Source organism: Zingiber officinale, chromosome 8B (assembly GCF_018446385.1).
Source record: "Zingiber officinale cultivar Zhangliang chromosome 8B, Zo_v1.1, whole genome shotgun sequence".
Taxonomy (NCBI): domain Eukaryota; kingdom Viridiplantae; phylum Streptophyta; class Magnoliopsida; order Zingiberales; family Zingiberaceae; genus Zingiber; species Zingiber officinale.
The window spans coordinates 26,207,803-26,232,108 of NC_056001.1; the positions used below are offsets into that span (position 1 = coordinate 26,207,803).

Here is a 24,306-nt window from a genome sequence, read left to right on the forward strand (position 1 = left end):
ATGTGCATAAATGGACTCTTTATGAGATACCAAATACAACATAATATATTTTCCTTTGGGCTGACACATTATTTGTTAGCGATACTTTCTGATATAACTTAAATTTTAATTGGTCACACAATGTGTCTTCTTTTAGGCCGACCCATTAACGTATAATATGACACTTAATATGAGTTATAAAATGATTTATAGCTTACAACAACTTTAATCTATCATGCAATATGTCTTCATTTGTGCCAACATATTTTGTACATGATCTGAACAAAATAAATTTTGTTCTATAGTTGTAGACTACCTTGAGCATATATCTGGCATAAAAGTAATCTTCCTTTGAGTTAATTACTCTTAACATAGATATATGTCTACCAATACAAAATGCACTAAACCTACCTAAGGTGTCTTTCTTTGGGCGACACATTAGTTCAACTTAGTAGCACGTTGTGTAGATAGACTCAATAAAATTCTAAGAACTTTAACCAAACAGATTACTTAATCAGCCTTGATAACTCCAAATTAAACTTATCAATCGATTGATATCATATGACAGTCGATCAATTTTATCCAATCGATTATCATAGTCCATTTGAAAATCTACTATATGTGCATATATAGAACCCTTCCTTAAGAAGCTAAACTTCTTTTAAATTCTATAATTAAAAAGTATTATTTAATACTATTAATTCCTTAATTATTCATGTAAAAAAATAAAATAAAATAAATTATTTAATACATAAGTTTTTTTAGGCATGAAACACTAAATATGTTTATTGTTTTTTCTTTCTTTTACGTTTTTCATTCATTTCAATTTCACCAAAACAGATCCTTCCCTTATTTTGTTTTAATCTCAATCGATTAAAAATAATTCTAATTGATTGATAATTAACATAGTCACGAATTTAAAACTATTTATCAGTTAAAATTTTTAATTATTTCTATTCAAAATTTAAAACTCGACAATCAATTACTCAACTAAAATAATTGATTGAATAATCACAATTTTACTTAAAATTAGATTAAACAGTGATAATTTTCATCATTCTTCGTATTCTTCTCAAAATCACGAAAAATTCGAAAAATAAATTTATCCTAATTTTCTCTTATATAATTTTTGACGATCAAAAAATTTATATTAACTAGGAAAAACTTGATCTAGCATACAAACAACAAATCGATGAAAATTTTAAACTTTATTGCCAATAAAAACGACGAAACCAAACAACTTGACTCTGATACCAATTGATAGTTCTTGTAAAATCTAAGTCGCATGAATTCTATGAACCGTATAAGAATTCATATATAGAAAGTACAAAAACATATGAGCATAAATCTTCATTTTCATCAAAAACATGACATAAGAAAATAAATACATAAACATAATAACAAAAAATCGGATTGAAAAGTTATGTATTTGTCCTTTAGTATCATCTATAAGATCCTGAGGAAAAAGAAGCGGAAGCAAACAGAGATATCTTCCAAGGGACTTAGAGGATGACGGTACCGAAAAGTTTCTTATCAATGGGGAACAAGAAACTAAGTCAAGATGATACTCTAAACCCTTGAAAACCTCTCCTTATATAAATAATCAATTTATTATCAACAAATAAATGATAGCGTGTCGAACTAAAGGGTTTTACATATTCAACCTATATCTAATTACCTGAAACCACTTCGAAAGGTTTAGATCATATTCACATGTATAACTTATAAATAAGTCCATCTAATAGAGATAATTACATTCGACAGACCTCATCAAAATTATTTATATTTACAAACTTCGAATAAAATTCGAATAGATTTTATGCTCCTGAGTGGTATACAAAGATTTGAAGCCGGAAAATGTACCTGTTCATGACGATGGACACATAATGCTATCTGATTTTGATCTCTCTTTGAGATGTATTGTTTCCCCTACTCTGATAAAATCATCACTTGACTCAAATCCTTCCAAACATATAATGGTGCATTTTTGTCCAATCAGCATGCATTGAGCCTACTTCAGCTGCTTCATACCAAGAGTCTTTCCCCACAAGAACAAGAAAATCTTGGGCAGAGACACCGGAGCAGCAGGTTGTCACACTGCCGGAACTTGTGGTCGAGCCAACTAATGATTGATGTCCTTTGTTGACACTCATGAGTATTTAGCCCCTGAAATCATCAAAGGCGAAAGCCAGGTAAATGGAAGTGTTGTGGACTAGTTGGTGTTTGGTATCTTCTTCGAGGACGGGACAATCTAGTGACTCCCAACATTATAAGGGACATCATTTAAGGGCTCAAACAACAGAGCAAGATTGTTCAATGTGGTAGGCTCAAGCAAAGCCCCATAGAATAATCATTTTTTTTCTGGCAAGTGTGGGCAACTGCCACACTGGGCCTACATTAGCTCTGCCCCTGTCCGCACGTCCTCGTCCGCCTTCATGATCTTCTTGATCCGTGCCAGCGACAGCTGCTGGTTCTGGAACCCTGCCGCCGTCTCCATCCCCTGCCTCGGTAGTTCCAGAACACCTGCCGCAGCCTGGCTCGGCTGCATTATATGCTTCCCTCTGCCTTAAATTTTATGCTAGATCTGCAATTAAAGCCGCAACGTTTTGCAGCAAAATGGTGCACAAAACAGATCGCCCTCTGCTTCCAAAAAGTATGCTCGAGAAGAATGCACTGTAAGTAGTGTGGCAATGGCACTGGATGAATTAATGGAGTATATATGAGATAAATGAGCGGAGCTTAAAAGTCAAATGAGGCGGAGAAAGGATACAGTAAGGGCCTTGTCCACCATTTGCAGCTTGTGTGTGACTTGAGTCTATAAACAAGAAGACAAACAACAAATGTTATAACGGATACCACCCCAAATTGATGTCATTATGACGGATCGATCAAACAAGAATTGACAAATAAATGCATAGCATATACACAAACAGAAGGTAGGAAACAAGTACATTTTTATAGACAAAGCTCATAATCTTGAGATGAACATCATATCAACCAATTATGGTGAAGCAAATACCCATGATGCAGAGTTTGACCTAGTTTTTCAAGTGCATTTGGAAAAGTATCGACAATACTGATTCATATTGCTTGAAAAGCAAGGGACAACGATATACAACTTGAGAGTTAAAGAGCTGGACCATGACAAATCTAATTGGCTCATTACCCTTCACATTGCTTAGAGCACAACAAATGAGACAGTACCAATAAAAGGACTAGAGCTCATGAAAAATATAGAGCTTCTTCAACTAATACATGCACCAAATGTAGCTTCCACACCTTCACATAGACTTTACAGACACCAAAAGAAAAGGTGCCATATAGGTGAGGAAGCACAAGTGCCTAACCTGAGTGTTTGTTGGAAAAAGAAAGAAAAAGACAACCAGCTGACATAGAGCCAAACAAAGCCTAATGACTGATGATATGATAATCCTTCATAATGGCATCTGAGTTCATCTGCTTGCAAAGCTCAATACGAGAAACAACTTATTGCTTGCCTGATCCATAACCAATGCCACAACATCTTTTATCTTCTCCATCAGTTCTTCCAGACTATCCACTCCAAAGTTTCTCAGGTTGATGTCTTTCTTGTATCGCTGCTTGTATAAAGCTTGAAATGAACTAAGGGGAACAGGGCAAGAGTAACAAATGAGAAGCTCTTGTACTTCTTGTCTAATACATTGAAGTTGATCCCCAAACTCACCAGAACCTAAGAGAGGATCATCATTCTTCTCATCATCCGAGAACCCATCAGATGAGTATCCTGAATGAGCAGAGGCAAGTATCTCCGTGTTTTCCTCCAGAACTTGCTTTCCCTTATCAATCTTCACGGTTGTTGGTCTACCAGGAAAACTCGTATCACTGTTGCGTAGGCACACCAGCTTCTTATGTCCCTTTCCAACCACAAATAATGTATCATCGCCCATTTTCTTAATGAGGGGCACCAACTTACATACTCCATACTCTGCCATATAAAGTGGCCGGCCAAAGAACTTTAGATACTCTGAAGGAACACGAGGAAGAGGCATACTCCCGCCAGACATCTCAAGCAGCTTGACTATTTGACCTTTCAGACCCTGAAGGTCTCCTGGCTGAACCCACCATGCTTGTTCGGTTACATTGTTATCTACTCCTGCACCTTTATTTAGGCATGATGGGAATCCTTGAGATTTTGATGAAAAATAAGGCCCTGTGAAGTTGCTGCTGCTGTATTCATTGAATGAATATGAAGTTTTACCAACTCCTCCAGATGTATAGGCAGAGTTGTGGCAAAGGTCACGGCCAATGTTTGATTCAGTGGCATATTCATGTTGAGAAATTCCTTTGTAGACAATGGCCTCCTCATCATTCTGAATATTTTGTGTCACTTCTATGCCACAACTACTAAGACATGGAGCGAGATCAGAAACACCAGCCATAAAAGAGTTCGCAGGAACAAAACCTTCACCTCGTGCTATGCTAGGCCAGTTCCAAACAAATTGCCCAGCATTGATGAGAGCTGATGAAACACCAACTCCAGAAGGAATTACAAGGATTACAGTGTAACCACGCTGACCAAGTATATGCAAAGCTGGAGAAAAATCTACATCCCCAGAGATTAGCATGATCGATGATGGCGGCCGATTGTCAAGTGCAAAAAGAAACATGTCAACTAAGATAGCTTTGTCAGCAGCATCTTTTCGCCCACTTGGAACATCTACTAGTTTAACCCCAGTTCTTTGGCAACCTTCTCTTAGCCTTCGAGGGAAGGCATTGAAATCCCCATAAGCAGAAAACATTGTGACAGCTCCTCTAATGACAGGGTGCAGCCGTAATGCCATTCGAATGTTCCCAGCAACATCTTCAGGGCAAACATCATTAGGGACTGGGCAGTTCTCAATATCCCAAAGGATTGACACAGGTTCATGCAAGGACCCTGTTTGCAGATTATGTGTGTTAGCTGGGTCTAGTTCTGAATTTATGTAAACCACATTGTTTGGATTTGAGATATCTGGTGCCATAATTTTCGGAGAAGAGGAGCGATTGGCCATTGTTTTATCTTCATAAGCCATTTAAGCTTCCTAGATATGGATATTAATAGAAAATGAGATGGACAAAGAACTAAAAGCAAGGAACAATTGTCAAAGAATCTATAAAGTGCACTAGTGCATAGTATGAAGTCTAGATAGCAGTACATTAGTCAAGAAATACTTGCAACAATCTGTATGATATGCTCATCATAGCAGCAATGTCACACTTAAACATTAAAAGATAATACGTTAAAAAACAGGAAAGAAGGGAAGCCTTGGGTAAAGTTGTTGTTTTGTGACCTAAAGCTCACGGGTTCGAATCCTGAAAATAGCCGTAAGGTTGTGTACAATGGATCCTTCTCCGGGACCTTGCATGGTGGGAGCTTCGTGCACTAGGTTGCCTTTTTTTAATGTTAAAAAGAGGAAAATATAAGCTCCTTAGATAATTAGAATATTGGAACAAATTAGTCAAAAAAAACAGTGTTGTGTCAGAGTGGGGATGTTCTATAAAGTGACAAACTCAGTTGTCTATTGGTATTTTTGATGCATTTCCAATATAAAATAGAACCTTTTTTACAATGAACATAGTGTAGAACAAATGTAAATACTTATCACACAACTTAAACGACATTAAATTATGCCAGCATCCCTATGATGCTGTGGACAGTGAATTGCCTATAGACAGATTAAACCATATTAGCTGAATCACAAGTCATATTAACAAATCAACAATCATAATAGAAAATCACAGTATTGCCAAACTAACCCGTATAAACATTGGAATCAACAACTAAAGGGAATAAGAAAATTATGACTAATTAAACTAAATTAAGTATTTTGTTTTTGAGAAAATACCATGGTGTATAAGAGTCAGTAATGCAAACAATATAAGGTTTTTAGCAGAGCAACTAAGGGATGTACACTTTCAATAAGAATCAGATTCTGAACTAAACAGAAACATATATTAATAAAAAAAATGTAACAAAATAAAAGTGTTTTTAGCAGAAAGCCACAGGAATGCTTCTTTTATCTCTAGTCGATTTCACTTATAGGAACATTGCAATCAACGTAATGTGAGTAAAACAAAAAAGGATCAATAACTATACTGCTGCGGCTGCAATTAATGGTAAATACTGCTGTTTCTGTGTTAATAAAGAAAAAAATAATAATAAGAAGTATAATCTGTGAATAGGTTAGAGTCTTAAGATATATATAACATTCTCTTATCTGGTAGCAGGTTGCATAATTAATATAGTCATTCTTCCCAACCACTCCACTGTAATCATTTTTTTTAGTCTTAAGAACTTTCTCCTATGTTCCATCCATACCATGACCAGAATAGAATAGCTCTTTGAGCTTAAGTTCCATTTAGCAAAATATAACCTAGAGTCTAGAGATACAAATATTCCCAATCAGCAACTCAAAGTACTGTAGCGTATCAGTACCCTTGCACTGCTAATAAAAGAAAAAGCTCTACAATGCTGACCTTCTAAAGACAACCTAGTTCGATTGATACAATAGCACAAGAATCCAGATTTCACACCCAAAACAACGTGCGAAAGCGATTTAGTAGTGACCAAGGTATCATCTTTAGCATCTGACAGCATCTCATTTCCTCCGCAAAAAAGAAACCCTAATCAAACAGCCAACCAACCAAAGGCACGCCGAGCACTCGGGAAATCAAAACTTCCAGCAGCAACAATCGCATCCTTTGAACAATCATACATGATTCATCGCACGAGAAAATCAAAGTCCGACAAAGATCACAACTTTGGGCACAAGAGCTACTTCTTCCTATCGAAGGGAATGGGGTTCCAAAACACCTGATCGTGCCAAAAGAGATCTAAAAGGAAACCCCCTTCTACTCCAGATTACAGATAAGAAGTTTACCTGGATCAATTGCCCATAAAACGACCGTCGGGGCTGTCGCAGCAAAAGGAGAGCTGACTTCGAGACTTCGGAGAAAAGCAGGCGAAACGAACACAAGAACTCCATCCCTATCCTCTCCCCCTCTCTCTCTTTGTTCTCTCTCCAGCGGATAGCTTTCATCAAAAATGATAATAATAAAAAAATAATAGAGACTCTCGGGAGCAGAACTCCTGGTCCATAAATTATGAACTAGGGGATGATCCATTGATTTGGACCTTTGATTTGAATGAACCCTATTTTTAAAAAAAGATGGGATCCATTCAAATCAAAGGTCCAGATCAGTGGATCATCCCCTGATCCGCAATTTACGGACCAGGAGATCCCTGCTGGAGACTCTCGTGGGGAGAAGTGATCGCAACCATTCCTCATCTAATCATAAATTGGAAGGGATTTGCTTGAATTGATCACAAGCCGTTAGTTTGATGAGCCAGATGAATAGTAAGATTAGTTTATTTTAATTTATATAGACTATTTTTTCTCGAATAATCTATATATTTCCATTGATAAAAATTTATAAATCATAATTTTTATCACATCATATAATAAAAGTCTACAAATATTTTTCATGAGACAAAACAACTTAAATGTATATCATCTTACTATTTTATTAAAAATCTCCCTCCTTTACTAACTAACTTTGGTGAAACCTAAAATGCATTTACGTTAATACCCTTTTTTCTATTCACACTAAAAATAATTCCAAAGTTTATTAGTAATTCCACAAGCGAAACAATCAGTGATCTAGAGTTCAAGACTCAGCTACAACGTATTATTATGAATTTTTCTCATCATTAATTTTCTCTGGTTGTTTTATATAAAAAAATATAGTTCTCTTTAGTCTCATATCTTAGAATTGACAACGCTATAATTAAAGAAACTTTTATAAATATTTTAGGCCGATGATGTTAAAAAATATATTTTTCTTAGTTTTTTTTACTAAGACATTTATAATATTAAATTAAAATAATTTTTTTCATAAGGAAGCCCGTTATAGTAGTTTGTTGCTGGTATTCTCTTATATGTTGCATGTGCATGATCACACTAGTATTCAGTATTATTCTTTCTTTATAGTATTATCCTTTTCCATGACTAAAGAGAAAATAAGAACATTTTTTGATTCTAGGTGATCTCTTTTGTTAACAAATTCTTGAGTTTAAAAGGAAATTTTGTTTATTTTATTTTATTTTATCGGTGGAGTTTTGATGTAGGGCAATTTTTTTAAATATTTCTAATGTTTAATTTTCTGAAGTGTCCACTAAGATTTTATTAGTATTCAAATGCTCTTTTAAATTTTTATTTTGCTACTAAAATGTCTCTGTCCATATAAATTACCACTTATAGTATTCATTGGTTAAAGAAGAATGGCATTTTGATAAAATAAAAATAAAGGTATTTTGATATTAATAAAATCTTAAAAGATATTCTAAAAAAATCTAACCTCAGGATCATTTTAAAAATTATCCTCTTGAATACCTAAAATATTTTTTAATAAAAAAAACAGAGCAAATTAATTTTTTATGAATGAATAAAAAATCATATAAAAATTGCATCCATTAAAATTCTGAAAATAATGACGAGTGCATACAAATATTAGCAATTAGTTATGACCTCCATTGGCCATTGTTGCATGTACTTGATCTGAGAGTTCTGTGGTTCGATTCCACGATCTTATATGGTAAGTATATCATCATTTATCATCTCGGATGATCCGTGGAGTTGAGTGTCGTGATTTACCTCGCTCGTGATGACCTGAGATCGAGTGCGACGGGAACATTGGGAGCGAGCGATTTCGACTTTTACCAAATGTACTTGACCTTATGACCTCCACTCATTGTTCTGCTCGTCTCAATCACTCTCACCCCGAACCCTTGTTAGTGAAGAAGCATAAGGGTATCGCTGCTAGAAGTGAGAAGAGTGGGCACATGGAAGCAGGTTACCAGAGGACCATGGAGGAGAATGAACAGGACCAAAGGCCTCTATTACACATCCAATCCATGAAGACCTGGTTTCAGTTTTATTCAGCAGACATAGAACAATGAAAATGAACCATTTTCTGATGCAGCATTTGCTTTAAATTAGCAAAAAAAACCAGAACATAATTCACCTAAGGTTTAGCCAAGCTAAAACAATTATGTAGATCTTGCAGCCTTTGCAATTCCAAACATGATTTCCAACTGAAAGAATCATGAATGGCAACATGATACGGTACCAACCTCAAAACTCATCGACCTTGATAGAATCACGGGGCATCTCGTACGCATCCTTCGGTCTCAGTTTCTTCATGCCAGCCATGAAGCAGATTTTGTCTGACTTGTAGCTTTCCACACTCACTTGGGTAACTTTGACCCAAACCAGCACCTTCGTCTTCATGCCTTCAATTCCAGACAACTTCCCTCTCAACAATGTACACTTGATGCGCTTGGCATATCGTAGCACCGAGGAATCTTTGAAGCTGATCTCACAGGCGGAAGGAAGGTGAACAGTCAACTTTAATGTCGATTCATCAAACTCATAGCATATGATGTTCCTTGGAAAGAGGCCCTGTGGGAGGCCATACTCACGAAGGAGATCTGGTAGAGATTTTGGTGGTTTCCCTGAAGAAAATAAGAGCGCAATGACTACCAATAGATACATCCTTTTTCTGTGGTTTTATAGAATCCAACTTAAAAATGTTAAAGTCGGATACAATGGAGGTTGACTATAATCATCACAGACAAATTAATCATCTTAAACTTTACTGGTTTGCAAACCCAAATAAGAAAGTCATGATCTACTCACAAGCAACTTGTTAACTTATTAACACTAACATCACAAAAGAAAATTCTAGTTTTTGAATAGTTTTCTTTTGAATGAATATAACCTATACATCCATAAAGTGTAATTTAAAAGAATATTGAGAATCTATAAGAAAAATAATTCACCCAATAACTTAATAGATTCTTAGGAAACTTCAAAAAGCATCCAAGTATGGTATGCTTAATTGGTATTCCTCTTCGAGAGGCATAATCATCATCGTGCTTTCAGATCATCACATTCCTCATCACTCTCCTTGTATGAATCTAGCTGAGATTTACTAATTTCTATCATTTGACAGCTCTTCACAGTTTGCATAACAAAATCTTGCATCAAAGTCCATAAAGTTTAACTTCTCTTTATTAATCCATCAAATAACATTTCTCTTCAGATAACCTGTAATTTTTAGACGAAGGACTGCTTTCTGGTTAATCGTTTATATTAAACATAAACTACCAAATCATCTCTTTTTTTATGTCTAGTTTATTCCCAAAGATTTTGTTGAGCTAAGCAAAAAAAGGCTAATTTGGTCTGAGTGATCTAATCCCGCTAATAAGTACTCTCCAAGAACACGGTAATATTGCAGAAGTATGAAGAAACTCCGGTTATATGAACTAGATATACTTCAGAATCATATGAGAGGGTTATGATAGATAAAAAAGAAAGAAAGAAAAAATAGTGGAATAGGAAAAAACTTTTGCAGAAAAAAGAAGACTAGCGTCAAGAACAAGCAATCAGTAAGTGGGATCTTAATGTACAAGAATATCTCAACCAAAGAAAGCCACACTCTACCTTCCATTGAAGGTTCAATTATTAAAAAAAATGACAAAGAAAGTTACGTCAGAGGTGAAGGATTGAGCATCTAGATAACATATCTTGAAATGAACCAGAATTACGAAAGATAAGAAAGATCATGTTACCTAGAAGCAAGAAGGGAAGTTGAAAATTGACGGCAAAACAATGATACAGAATCCCTCACCTTTCAGCTTCTCAAAGAGCCACTTAGCCTTGTCCTCCACTGTGCTTGAAAAACGCTGATGGCATGATGATCATCATAAGGCATTAATCAACAAAACATCAATAAAAATTCAAATGCAGGCATGCATGCGCCTCTTCCCTCGTATGAAAAAGAAATGGGCAACCCCAAAATGTAAAAGACACAAGTTTTTTAGATTTAGCCTGCGTCCTCGAGATGACCTAAAAATCCATCTTTGCATCGAAACCCTGAGCAAGGATAACAAGTTTTGATCCTTGGGGAATTTTGTTTCCCCAAATGCGGCTCCAGATTATCCTGGATTCCAACACGCACACTGCTCTTCTTCCGCACAAGATCGACATTGCCTTCTTTTACCGCTTCTTGGATAAGGCCGAACAAATCTTGTAGGATTCGACCATTGGAATATCGGGGGAACCCAACTACATAGAATGAAAAATAGGAGAAATCAGAAACATAAAAAGGTTCGTCTTACAGATAGATCGTCGCCGATGGAGGAGATCTCCGCTTTAGCTTTCTTCGCAATGGAAAAGCTCGCGACTTTCATCAGCGCTTTCTCCATTTTGCGGCGCCTACTTCTTTCCTCTGAAGAACTCGATTCAGAGTGAGCAGATATGGAGCACAGCGAGAGGAGAAAGAGAATAAGCGGCGCCTGCAAGCTCAAGAAGAAGATGAGAGGCTGAGGCACACGATGAATGCGGCATTAAAGGGATCAGTGAAGCACAAGAACAGGCCCCACACCAAATGCTTGCCCGCCACATCGCAATGCTTCTGTTCTATATTTCTGCTTTTGTCCAGCAGAAAAATAACTTCGATATAAATGGAGTTCTATTAAATAATTGATAAATATTTATTATCATTTTTTCCATTTTTATATTTTTAAAATATAAATATTTAACCGCACCCACTATATACATGCTTCCTTTTGGAATAAAAGAAAATATCGACCCACCCTAATCTCAATACAAAGTATTAAGTTATCATGACCACTTCATTTTTATTTTTATCTCCATCCTACTTATTTTCAATCCTCGCTGAAATAATAAAATAAATAAATATTTAAATCGCAAATGTAATAAATATTCTCGAGATTAATTTTAAGTATGTATATATTATACTTTGAATTTATTAGATAGATGAATTAAAAAAAAATCATCTATCTTCCAAATTAATTTGACAAAATTTAGACACTTAAATTATTAAAAAAAACTTTGATTCTACCATTATTTGACCTGCCCTGAGCTCTCCCCCATGGAGCTGCATCGAATAAAAATAAGCATAAATTTCCTACAACCCTAGTAAGTCTCCTAGCACTTAAAAAAATTTCCAAGTTAAAAGTAGAGACAATTTCATGTTATACTCAATAATTTGCTTAAATACCCCAAAACCTATTGAAATCTTATCTCCTGTATTAACTACTTGCGAAGTTGATAGTGTTGGGACTATTCTGGTACTTGTCTTCTTCGATTAGGTAAGAAACTCTTGTTTGTTGTAATTTTTTAAAAAAAAATTTGGTTAGCAACAATAAAATAAGATAAAATTTATTTAAATATAGATGATGATATAATAAGAGATAGAGTTCAATAACGTAAAATGATTCATACAGCCGACCTCACCTAACGAGAAAATGCTTGGTTGTTATTATTATTGTAATCCTGAAAGTTTTCTTCATTGAATCTTTCCAATTTGACAAATTCTGTAACAAAGTTACAAAGCGTATTTTGTTGAGAAGCATGTATGATTTCTTAAGATTGTTGGGACTATTGTGATACTTGTCTTTCTCAATTTGCTTCTATAAGAAACTCTTATTTATTGCTGTCGAGGAACTTCGTAAATCTATAAGGAACTCTTATTTATTGTTGGGACATGTTTTTCCTTAAGAAATTATTTACTTTCGCCATGGTGATAACTAAACAAATATTCTTTCAAGATACAATAAATTCCTAATAATGTTGTTTCAAAGTGCATATTTGAAAATAATCCCGAATACTTTGAATTTGTTGAAACTTGATAACTAAATTGTTTGTATATTATATTTTAGTATAATAATATCCAAACAACTCTCTGAAAAGAAAAAAGAAAATAAGAGAAAGATTTCTATTATGTAGGTGTTGGATTATTTGAGTAGAATGGAGTTTTATAGAGTTCGAAGATGTCTTTTGGATCATAATCACTCTTTCAAATATCAAAAAGATGTCCAAACCATGAAAAGACACTAGAGATAACTAGGGGTGTAAATGAATCAAATCGCTCGTGAGCTATTTGAAGCTCGATTCGATAAAAGTTCATTTGAACTCGTTTAATGAGGTTTGTTAAGATGAACAAACCAAGCTCAAGCTTCGCAATACTCGGCTTGTTAGCTCGTAAACACATTCGTTAAGCTCATAAATCAACTTTTAAATTAAAAAATAATAATAATTTTGATATTAAATTTATAGATTTTACACTCTACTTATGAAAAATATAGACAAATATATTAAATTTATTCATTAGAATAAAATTATAAATTTTCATAAGAATATTATAATTTTCTCTAAATATATAATTTAATTTTTAATGAATATTTAAATTTATAATTTATATTTATTAAACTTGTTTAGGTTCGATAAAAGCTCGAATAAGCTCGTGAGCCATGAATATATTTGTTAAATAAAGCTCGAGCTCGGCTCGATTATAAACGAGCCAAATTCAAATATTCAAGAGTTCGACTCGGCTCCGCTCGATTACACCCCTAGAGATAACCGTTGCATAATTGCATAACAATAATAAAAAAGGAACAAACACAACTATTCTGGTTGACTGGTTCAAATTCCGTTCCTTCAAACCTAGTGTAGGACCGTTAGATTCGATAGAGGGGGGTGAATATCGATTCGAAAAAGACGAGTATAAACGCAGCGGAAAAATAAAATAGACACAAATGTTTTTACTTCGTTCGGAGCCTGTGACGACTCCTACTCGAAGGCCCGTGGTCCTTGACCACTTTCGTTGGGCAATCACTAACAAGTCGAAATATGATTACAGAATAAGTACAGGAAATGCTAGTGACAATAAAGCAATACCGACAAAGAAAATTAAATAAAAACCGGAGGAGCACTTTTGTCGGAGCGTTGTTGACGTCGCACTTGAACGTCGAGCAGCAAGACCAGCAGTAGAAGAGTTCTCAGTAAAAATTGATTGTTCTGAAGCTCCTGTCTGGGGCTTCTTTTATATGCTGTTCCAGGCGCCTGGATCCCTTCCGGGCGCCTGGAATGTGACGTAGCTGCACAAACCATGATGCTCCACGTGGCGACGACTCGGCTGGATAGAATTCGCCTTCCGGGCGCCCGGACCTCCGCAAAACAAAGTTAGTCCGAGGCAAATATGTATCCTGTAAAACAGATTGTTAGCACAGTTAAAGTTCAACAGATGGATAAAAAAGAGTATGACTTAGATTCCGTCTTTCCGAGACCGGAATCTAGTCACGATCTCGACTTAGACATCCGAAATGGATCTAAGCCGGATCGACGCCTAATGTCCCCTTCCCGGGAACGCGTCCTCACAGTCACTCCCCTCCAGTGACTTACCTCACTTACCTGCCAGACGTCCGGTCAGCCCATCGACCCGCTTGGTCTTCTCGCCAGCTATCTCAGCCCGTCGACCGCTTGGACTTCTCGCCAGCTATCCAAAATCATGTAGCTATCTGGTCAGCCCGTCGACCCGCTTGGACTTCTTGCCAGACATCCGGTCAGCCCGTCGACCTGTCTGGTCTTCTCCTGCACACTCGATCAAAGTGTCAGACAACAACAAAACTAACTTAACCTATTTGTCATTCATCAAAACCTGGGTTAAATCGTTAGTGCTAACCGCACCAACAATCTCCCCCTTTTTGATGGAATGACAACCTGGTTAAGTTAGTGTTAACATATACAAGAAACAACATGCATTTATGTGGTTTTTAAAGTTAGTTTGTATTTTCAAGTTGGTTTAGCTAACTTAACCACCTAACCCTCCCCCTTTGGCATTCATCAAAAATAAGCAGGGGTAAATAATCATAGTGTTGAGTTACTGCAAAAAGTAATCAGATTTTGCAATATATTTTGATTTAATTTTTAACACCAAAAAATAGCCAAATTGACTTGGGGGAGACAAGTTAAATTTTGAAAAGTATAAAGTTAATCAAATTTCATTTTTCAAGTGTGTAAAGATTTTCAAATCAGGTTTTCAAATTTACTTTGCATGTTTAAATAACATTTACTTTTCAACAAGGTAAATTTTCAACTTCAATTTTTCAAAATAAAGCAAAAATTGAGCAAGTAAGAATAATTTTTCAAGAAGTAAAATTTTTTGCCAAAATAAAGTTTTAAGGCTAATTTGATAAAAGCTAAGTTTGGAAAGTTGAATTTTCAAGCATATGTTACAAAACTGAATAAGTTTAAATTTGCAATATTCAACTTTTAAAATCAGGTTTAAAAATTAGGTGGGATTTAAACTTAGTTAAATTTAACTTTTTGAAAACTGGTGTTTTAAAAATAAGTTAGTTTTAACATAGATGTAAAAAAATATTTTTCAAACATACATTAATTTCTCCCCCTGAACTTGACACGTATCTTTAACCAGCTGTCTAACCAATTAGGTACTAACTAACTATCAGAAGATAGTAGCTTTCACTTGGTTAGTCAGATTAAGTTAATTATAACCAGTCAGTGTTTGACTTGACTGATGAACTTTAATCTGATTAATATCTGAATTGTATTTAATGTCCAGACTTATGCTGATGCACTGAAATAAGCATCTTAAGTCTAGACAGTTGGCATATGCATCTCACCCCTTTCTATGTTTGTCAAACACAAGCAAGGTAAACCTAAGGTGTTGGTGAGATGCTCAAAACTAGTCCTATGGGTACATGCTTTCTAAGGATTCAAAAACTAGTCTAAGGCCAAAACTGTTTTTGAAAATCTAAAAATGGAAAGTTTTGAAAACAAACAAGTTTAACCTATAAAAACCTATTTTGAAAGTATTTTTGAAAGATCCTAGTCTATTGAGCACATCCCTAATTTTCGTCGTAAGTTGCTAAATTCACTTTCAGGGAGTGGTTTTGTGAAAATGTCAGCTAAATTTGATTTGGACTCAATGTACTTGAGTTCAATATCGCCTTTAGTAACATGATCCCTGATGAAGTGATGTCTAATTTTAATATGTTTGGTTCTTGAATGATGCACAGGATTCTTGGTTAAGTTAATTGAACTTATATTATCAATTAATACTTTTACATTTGTGATATTTAAGTTGAAATCTTTTAGAGTATGCATCATCCATAATAATTGTGCAACACATTCACCTATAGCTATGTATTCTGACTCAGTTGTAGACAGAGCAACACAATGTTGCTTTCTACTAAACCAGCTAACAAGTGATGAACCTAATAATTGGCATCCACCACTTGTGCTTTTGCGGTCTAATTTGCATCCAGCATAATCTGAGTCAGAATACCCTATTAGTTCAAAATTATTTGTCCTAGGATACCAGATTCCTACATTTGTTGTTCCTTTAAGATATCTAAAAATTCTTTTAACCTGTGTCAAATGGGATTCCTTAGCACAAGTTTGGTATCTAGCACACATACTAACTGCAAATAAAATATCAGGCCGGCTTGCAGTTAAGTACAATAGACTACCTATTGCACTTCTATAATGTTTTAAATCAATTGGTTTTCCATTTGGGTCACTATCTAAGATTGTGTTTACTGCCATCGGTGTTTTTATTTCTTTTGTATTTTCCATTCCGAATTTTTTAAGTAATTCTTTGGTGTATTTATGTTGAGAAATATAGTTTCCTTCATTTGTCTGTTTGATTTGTAATCCTAAGAAATAGGTTAGTTTTCCCACTAAGCTCATTTCAAATTCTTTTTCCATTAGATTAATAAATTCTTCTAAAAATTCTGAATTTGTTGAGCCAAATATTATGTCATCCACGTATATTTGTGCAATAAATATGTTTGTATTTAATGATTTAACAAACAAGGTTGGGTCAATTTGACCTTGTTTGAATCCTTTAGATGTTAGGTAAGATGTTAGCCTCTCATACCACGCCCTGGGTGCTTGTTTAAGTCCATATAGGGCTTTCTTTAATTTAAAAACATAATCAGGGTGTTCTAGACTTTCAAAACCAGGAGGTGACCTACATAAACTTCTTCTTTGATTAGTCCATTAAGAAAGGCAGACTTAACATCCATTTGGTATAGTTTGAATCCCTTATGGGCTGCATAACTTAGTAACATTCTAATGGATTCTAACCTGGCTATTGGGGCATATGTTTCATCATAGTCAAGTCCTTCAACTTGACTAAATCCTTTGGCAACCAGCCTGGCCTTATTTCTAGTAATTTCCCCAGTTTCACTTAGTTTGTTTCTGAATACCCATTTTGTTTCTATTATTTTCTTATTCTTAGGTGGTGGGACTAGGTCCCAGACCTCATTACGCTCAAATTGGGCTAGTTCTTCTTGCATAGCTATAATCCAATCTGGGTCTAGTAGGGATTCTTCCACAGTTTTGGGTTCAATTTTTGAAATTAATGAAATTTGACTTAGGTTTCTAAAAGATGATCTGGTTTGAACTCTTAAGTCTGGGTCACCAATTATTTGATCAGTTGGATGATTTGGGTTTACCCTTATTGTTTTAGGAGGTTGATTCTCTTGATGTTGTTCCTCTTCTTCATGACTTAGAGTTTGGTTGGTTTCTGGAACACACTCAGGTGGTTGTGTAGGTTCGATGTCTTGTGTAGTTTCTTTAAATTTTACATTAGTAGTTTCTTCAATTTTTAAGGTAACCTTATTATAAATTCTGTAGCCTCTACTATTTAGGGAATATCCTACAAAAATTCCATTTTCAATTTTAGAGGTGAATTTTCCTAAGTGTTCTCTTGTATTTAAGATAAAAACTGGGCACCCAAATACCTTAAAATATTTTATGTTTGGTTGTTTATTATAGAACATTTCGAAGAAGGTTTTGTTATGAGTTTTGTTTATTGTTGTTCTGTTCTGTACATAGCAGGCTGTACTAACGGCTTCTGCCCAAAAGTATTTAGGTAGGTTATACTCATTTAACATTGTCCTAGAAGCTTCAAGTAAGGTTCTATTTTTTCTTTCTACAATTCCATTTTGTTGGGGGGTTTTAGGACATGAGAACTCATGATGCACTACAACAAAAACTGCAAACGACAACGGATATTATCCGTTGTCGTAGGGTAAAAAAACCGTTGTAACTGAGGGTGTTGTAGAATGTATTACCCTACGACAACGGTTTTGAATCCGTTGTCTTTGTACACATTTGACAACGGTTTTTATCCGTTGTTGTTTATATGCCCAAAATTTGGCTACGAAGGATACGACAACGTTTTAAAACCGTTGTGGTAGATAATTTCAACAACAGAAATAAACCGTTGTGGTAGATACGTTTTACAACAGATATACACTGTTGTGGTAGATAATATTTGACATGTTTTATTTTTTTTAACAACAGTTTTAATATATTTTACAACGGATAAAACCGTTGTCTTTTAGCACTTTTTACAAAAACAATTCGTTGTGGTTTACCTAGTTTTTACAATATTTTTAACTGTTGTCTTTAATGTTCATTAATACCAAACAACCAATCTTATTTTACTATAAGCAAACCACCAATACAAAACTAAATATTTACTACATTAAATCCAAAATAAACATCCATATATAATTCATCTTGTAGCCACATATACAAAAATATACAAAATGAGTTGTTACTCATCAAAATACACATGTTTTCCATTACTCTCCATATACACTAAATCACATGTTTCCCCTTTGCTGTTCTCCATATGGATTTTAATTTACAAGATAGCAAGGCAAACTACATCTAACAAAGCTCACATCTTGCATCAAAAAAACTCAAGCCGTCTCACGAATTGGCAGACCTGCAAGAGAAAAATGAACAATGCTAATAAGTAAAAATAGAGAACTCAGACTTTTGCTAGGGAAGTTCTGATGCCTGAGGAACCTATCAAGATGTCATCTATATCTCTCTTAAAAATTTTACAAAAAGTTATTATTGTATTTAACTAGCAACTAAAAAAGATGATAAAAAAAAGATTAGTATCACTCATACACCTAGATTTAACTGTCAGTGGATTTTGGCATTGGTTGGTGATCACTAAATATCATCTGCATTGATAAGATATTACTCCTAACAGTGGTAGTAGAATGAAGAAGGAAGATAGTTAGCTTGTAGCAATGGAAATCAGAACTATCCACAACAAGGTTGTCTTAAGTAAAGAGGAAGGAGAACGTCTCTTGAACATGTATTGCCCTTGGAGGAATATTAATACAATAAAAAGAGGCAACCATAGATGTATGCAAATGTGATATAACCATTATTTTGTGTCTATAATTATGAATTAAACTTCCACATCATAGCAATGCAGTAGTGAGGCAAACATCGTTTCTAACTATCGAAACCATGCACCTTATTAAAGAGTAAATTTAAGTTACCCTTTATAATAGTGGTCATGATTTCATGAAACATAGTGCAAGTTTAAAACCAGCATAAAATGTACCAGAGAATGTATATAGTGAAAAGGTATTATTACCTTTAGAAACTGAACTAAGATATTGTTGTTGTGGCATAGGAGTTGATTTCTGCCAAAGTTTCTAGGAGCAGTGATATCTAGCTTAGCATAGTTTACTAAATAATTAGCACTACATGCAGCTAACATTATTTAAGTGAACTATCATGCAAGATCAATAGAATCCATGCAAAGCGCATTACATCCATTAACATCTTGAAACAAAATATTCATGCAATTTTCTGTGCCATTTTCCAAACTGCATTACCTTTGAGACCTGGTAGGCACAATATGCTTTTCCATTTTGCAAGTCACAAGTTGCCAGGAGCTGCAAATTGATCTGCAATAAACAAACCCATCACAAAAGCATAAGTGAAAGTAAAAAACATGGGTTCAAAGCCTATCCAATTAAAACTTGAACCAAAAGAATTGGATCATCATGATGAGTTATGGTAGGGTGAATTGTTTGTAGAGGTAAAACAATTCCACAAATTCCTCAAAATAGAAATCACATACGCACAGCTTTAATAATTACATAGGACACCTAAAAGAACCAAAGTGTCAATCAAATAAGTGTATATTAAGAGCTATAATATTCACTACATTCCAGCTGGGAAAAATAGATTTTTCATTCCCATTTCATGAATACAAAGAGAAAATCTAACTGCAACTGCAGTATAAAGATCAAAACAAGAAAATCTAACTGAAAAAATAGCTGCAAAGCACGTGCAATGCATAGGCAATTTACACTGCTCGTCCATGCAAAAGTATATAGAGCAAACTATTAAGAAATCAAACTACAGTATATAGATGTTTTGTATATCAATATACTATGAATCATACACGAAATGCCTTTACAAGCTCTTCATTTCATTATTCTCAAGGAATCACTAACATGCATATAGATTAACATAGTTGTGCTTGATGAAGCATCATAATTGTCATTCGCGCTTGTAAACAAGAAACAATAATAAATTATAGGAGGAAAAACAAGATGAAGTCATGACATATAGACGAAAACCATAAGGAGAATACAAACAAGAAGCAATTGTTTTCACAACTAAATAAGCTACTCACACAACCCAGCCATATTAATTTTGGACCACAAAGAGAGGCAATAAATAAGGAAAATGTCAACTAATTATGCTCATGGTAGAAATGCAGAATTATTGGCAGTAAGGAATGACAATCAATAAGTCATGGAGTCACAAATAAAGTGTTCAACCATCTTTTGAAGTCTAGAAATTTATACCTAGTAATGAATATAGTCTAGTACGCAATCCGCCCATTCGGATCGCACTTCGTCAATTTCTTCGTTGGAGTAAATTGTTTTCTTGAACTGTTAACAAACCCAGATTAATTTAATAAAAAAATCAGTAATGAAGAAGCAAAGTCAAATATGGGGATTGATCGAGAAAATTGAGAATATGTCAAATATTACCATTGAGCTAAGTGAATCCATCTCACCGGTAGCATTTCCTTCAATAATTTCTCTCATAAATTTCATCACATAAAACCCACATTGTTTAGCATCAGGTTGTCGAGGACCCTATGTTAACAAAAAGTTATCAACGAATAATGCACAATTAAATAGTTTTAAATTAATCACATGTATTCATATGTGTGTCTATAAAATATACAAACCTTTACGACTTCCCACATAGGCTTCTTTTTCCCTTTCCTTTGCTTGTTCGAATTGAACAATTTCAAGCTCCTTTGTACAACAAGAGTTGACAAATTCCTCAAAATTAAATTAAATGCTTAATTAAAAAACAAATATGTACTCACATATCCACTACATATTTCCAGTCCTCATAACGATTGCGATGATTAAGTGAATCGAACAAATAAACCATCTCCACATAAGGGTCGATGACAGTCAAAATCCAATGACAACTATGCACAAAACAGATAGTCAATGCATAAATTCAACATAATTGTTGAAATAAATCTATTAAAAATGAAATTGTAATATTTATTTACCCAACATTGTGAGGTGCCAAAACTAGCTGATTTTTTGTTGCACCACTCAGCCTATCAGCCAACACACTTGCCCAGTTATTCAAGTATTCAGTCTTTTCATTTTTGTCAAGTTTGGATACATATGGCATTACTGGAAGTGTTTGTGGATCCACAAATCTGAACTTATCGACCTTGTTTTCTTTTTTCATCTTTTTGAAGAGAAACCTTCCATTCAAGCAAAAAAATGTTAGCCTGTTAATACAAATAAAATGAAAAAAATGAGTGATGTGAAAACTTACCACATGTAAGCAACCAGACAATTAGCAGATATTGGCTCCAACTCATAAATAGGTGTGATGTCTTCAATGTTCACTAGCAGTTCATACTCATGGTCAAAGAAATCAGGATCAAAAACAATTGATATAGTTTTTTCGGGGCTGTCCAAAACACGCATAGAGTAACAGTACAATAAATGTAAGGACCGTGGCACATTTGATGGCAAGACAAGATTACTTCTTTTTGCAACACTTTTCTTCCTTTGAGGCTTCTACAAATTGCAAATGTAAATATGTTAGTAGAAAGTTTTATCTCTTATGTTCAGCATCTTTCTGAACAACCCTTTAATTGGGATTCAAAAACCATCAATGTTCTTGTTCATGCATGTAACCTCAATGTACAGATTACATGTGTGTGCTAGCTCTTATATATCTTGTATTACTAAATTGTATCCAACAAATACGTACAACCTTCAATCAAAATCTAAGAAGGTTTGGTTGGAAAAATCTAGCTAAACAACTATGCCAAGCAAATGAGTAAAAAATCAGAAAACCATACATGTAACCAAATCAGAAGCTGGAAATTTGTGGTTGCTGAAATGATTCCTCAAAAATTCCCATTGAAGAATTAAATTTGTACTCACAATGTGGTGGCCGAATGAGTCAGAAAGTTACCTCATTTTTCATCACTACCCAACGTGCAGGCCAAGCAACATGGGTCCCAATTGCACCACCAATGGTGTCACATTCATTTGGAATGGGAAAGGGCAACCTTGCTGAATTCTCCACAACCTCATCAATCGAGACGCGCATGCAATTCATGGGTAACGGGACACCATGAAGTAATTTTCCATCCCCACTGGCATGAATAACTGTACCATAGGCCACAATATTGGACTTTGATTCCAGTGACAGTGCAACTGGCATACCCTAGAAGACAATCAATCATGTCACACATTGATGGACTCATTATTGAAAATAATATTAAGTATCCACAATTAAATACATATATACCTGCAAAAACTCAGTCTTGCTTAAAACTTGCATGTCCTCATCATTCAAAATTTTACTCTTCTCTGGTTTGATCTTATCCTCACTCGTGGTAGGCAACTTCATCGAGCAACTACCTTTCTCCTCAAACTCAAAGTCGCATCCACCCTTTTTGAACATTTCTTCAAGTTTCTGTATGCGTGTATCTTGTTCTACTATCCGTGCACTTTGTTCTGAGATTAGCTTCTTTGCATCTAACAACTCCTTTTGATGATGAAGGATTAAGTCACCATCCTGCAGAGTAGTATTCCAGATTTTGGAAACATTAAAATAGATTTTTGGAGTAATATGACCTCCAATCCCCCTAACACGCCCAACATGTTCTTCAGAATCTAGTGCGTTTGTGAGGATATCTTTCCTAGCCCCTTCAAACCGCAGCTTCCCCTCCTTTTTTTGTTGAACATAATCATCCTAACATGCCCAGACAAACAAAATAGTTACTAACAACAAAATTAATCAATAAAAAATAGTTATTTTTCATGTATCACATACAATTTTTTTTGCTGTAATTTTGAGATCATCGCCTTCAAATTCACCCTCCTTATTGGCTCGTCCTCTCTTCCAAACAATAGCTCGATTTATATCATCATCATTACATAAATCAGATGCCTACAAAAAAATGAATCATGCCCTGTTCCTACAAAATCAGATTCAAAAATAAACCACCAGCTTCAACATACTCACAATTTCGTCAGCGAAACGTGCATATCCTTTACGGGACAGCCGATGAGGGTATACGTTCTGCCTTCTTCTATTCTTTTGTTCATCACTTACTCTCTACTTAAAAATTAAAATCAATTAAGTTCACTATAAACATTCAAAATATATATATGTGAACTTTAATGCAAATTGTCTGTGGTGTAGAGGAAAAATAGCAATCTATGGAAGGTTCAAGGAAACAAACAGTTAGAGAACCCTTACCCTTAGAATTACACAAGGAAACAATTAATGTTATCTGGTAGAAGTATTGTTATAACAATACTTCTCTCTTCTATTAAGAAACAAAGCAAATAAAAGAGAGATAATGTTATCTAAGCCATTATCAAAAACATATTGCTTGTTTCTTCGACTTTATGTTATCACAAAAGTAAAGATTTCAGAAAGGAGTAAAAGTATGAACCCTAGCATCGAGTAGATTTGCATAAGATAAAAACCCCCTAGTATGGGTTTTTTCAGAAGGTGGAGAACTGGAAATTTTAAAACTGACAGCGAATAAATGAATCACACTATGTTAAATAAAGATCCTATTGTAGAACATCAGTTAAGGACCATTAGGACTATCTTCTAAAAATTAAAATCAATTATGAATCTTACCTTGAAGTCGGGAGACATGCGAGTTATTACAAAGGAACTCCAATCCTCTTGTGAAATACCATAGCCAATCGGGGGATCTTTCAACTCATCAGGTTTATCTAGCTTGCTGAAAACAAACTTTTGAGTGAGAAAAGCTTTATATTGACGCCATTTATTATTTGTTGAATTTAAACATCCTTTCCTCCAAGTTGGGTCAATATTGTACGTCAGCTGTAAAAACACATAAAAAATTAACAAGAACGTTAAATATAGCATAACCACAGCCTACTGCTCATTTAAGTTCTCAAAGCATTCTAACTTACATTCACCGATTCCCATATTAACTCTTTAAAATCATTTGGCACCTGCTTCCATGATTTGTAAGTTATTGAGATCTTTTCTCGAACGAGAACGCCAATGTAGCTTTGCATTTCACCTGCAAATTCTC

The 24,306-nt window shown here is 34.7% G+C and overlaps 2 protein-coding genes across 2 annotated transcripts; both read right to left on the bottom strand.

The window, feature by feature from the left end:
• Positions 1-3,034: 3,034 nt before the first annotated feature.
• Positions 3,035-7,013, bottom strand: LOC122015148. Its single transcript, XM_042571886.1, has 2 exons — positions 6,879-7,013; positions 3,035-5,039 (listed from the first exon to the last, which is right to left on the bottom strand). Exon 2 carries the CDS (start codon positions 5,028-5,030, stop codon positions 3,432-3,434), a length of 1,599 nt encoding a protein of 532 aa, XP_042427820.1. The 5' UTR covers positions 5,031-5,039; positions 6,879-7,013; the 3' UTR covers positions 3,035-3,431.
• Positions 7,014-8,953: 1,940 nt separating this feature from the next.
• On the bottom strand, positions 8,954-11,455 carry LOC122017947 (uncharacterized protein At5g01610-like). Its single transcript, XM_042575672.1, has 3 exons — positions 11,180-11,455; positions 10,690-10,744; positions 8,954-9,511 (listed from the first exon to the last, which is right to left on the bottom strand). Exons 1-3 carry the CDS (start codon positions 11,264-11,266, stop codon positions 9,132-9,134), a joined length of 522 nt encoding a protein of 173 aa, XP_042431606.1. The 5' UTR covers positions 11,267-11,455; the 3' UTR covers positions 8,954-9,131.
• Positions 11,456-24,306: the final 12,851 nt, after the last annotated feature.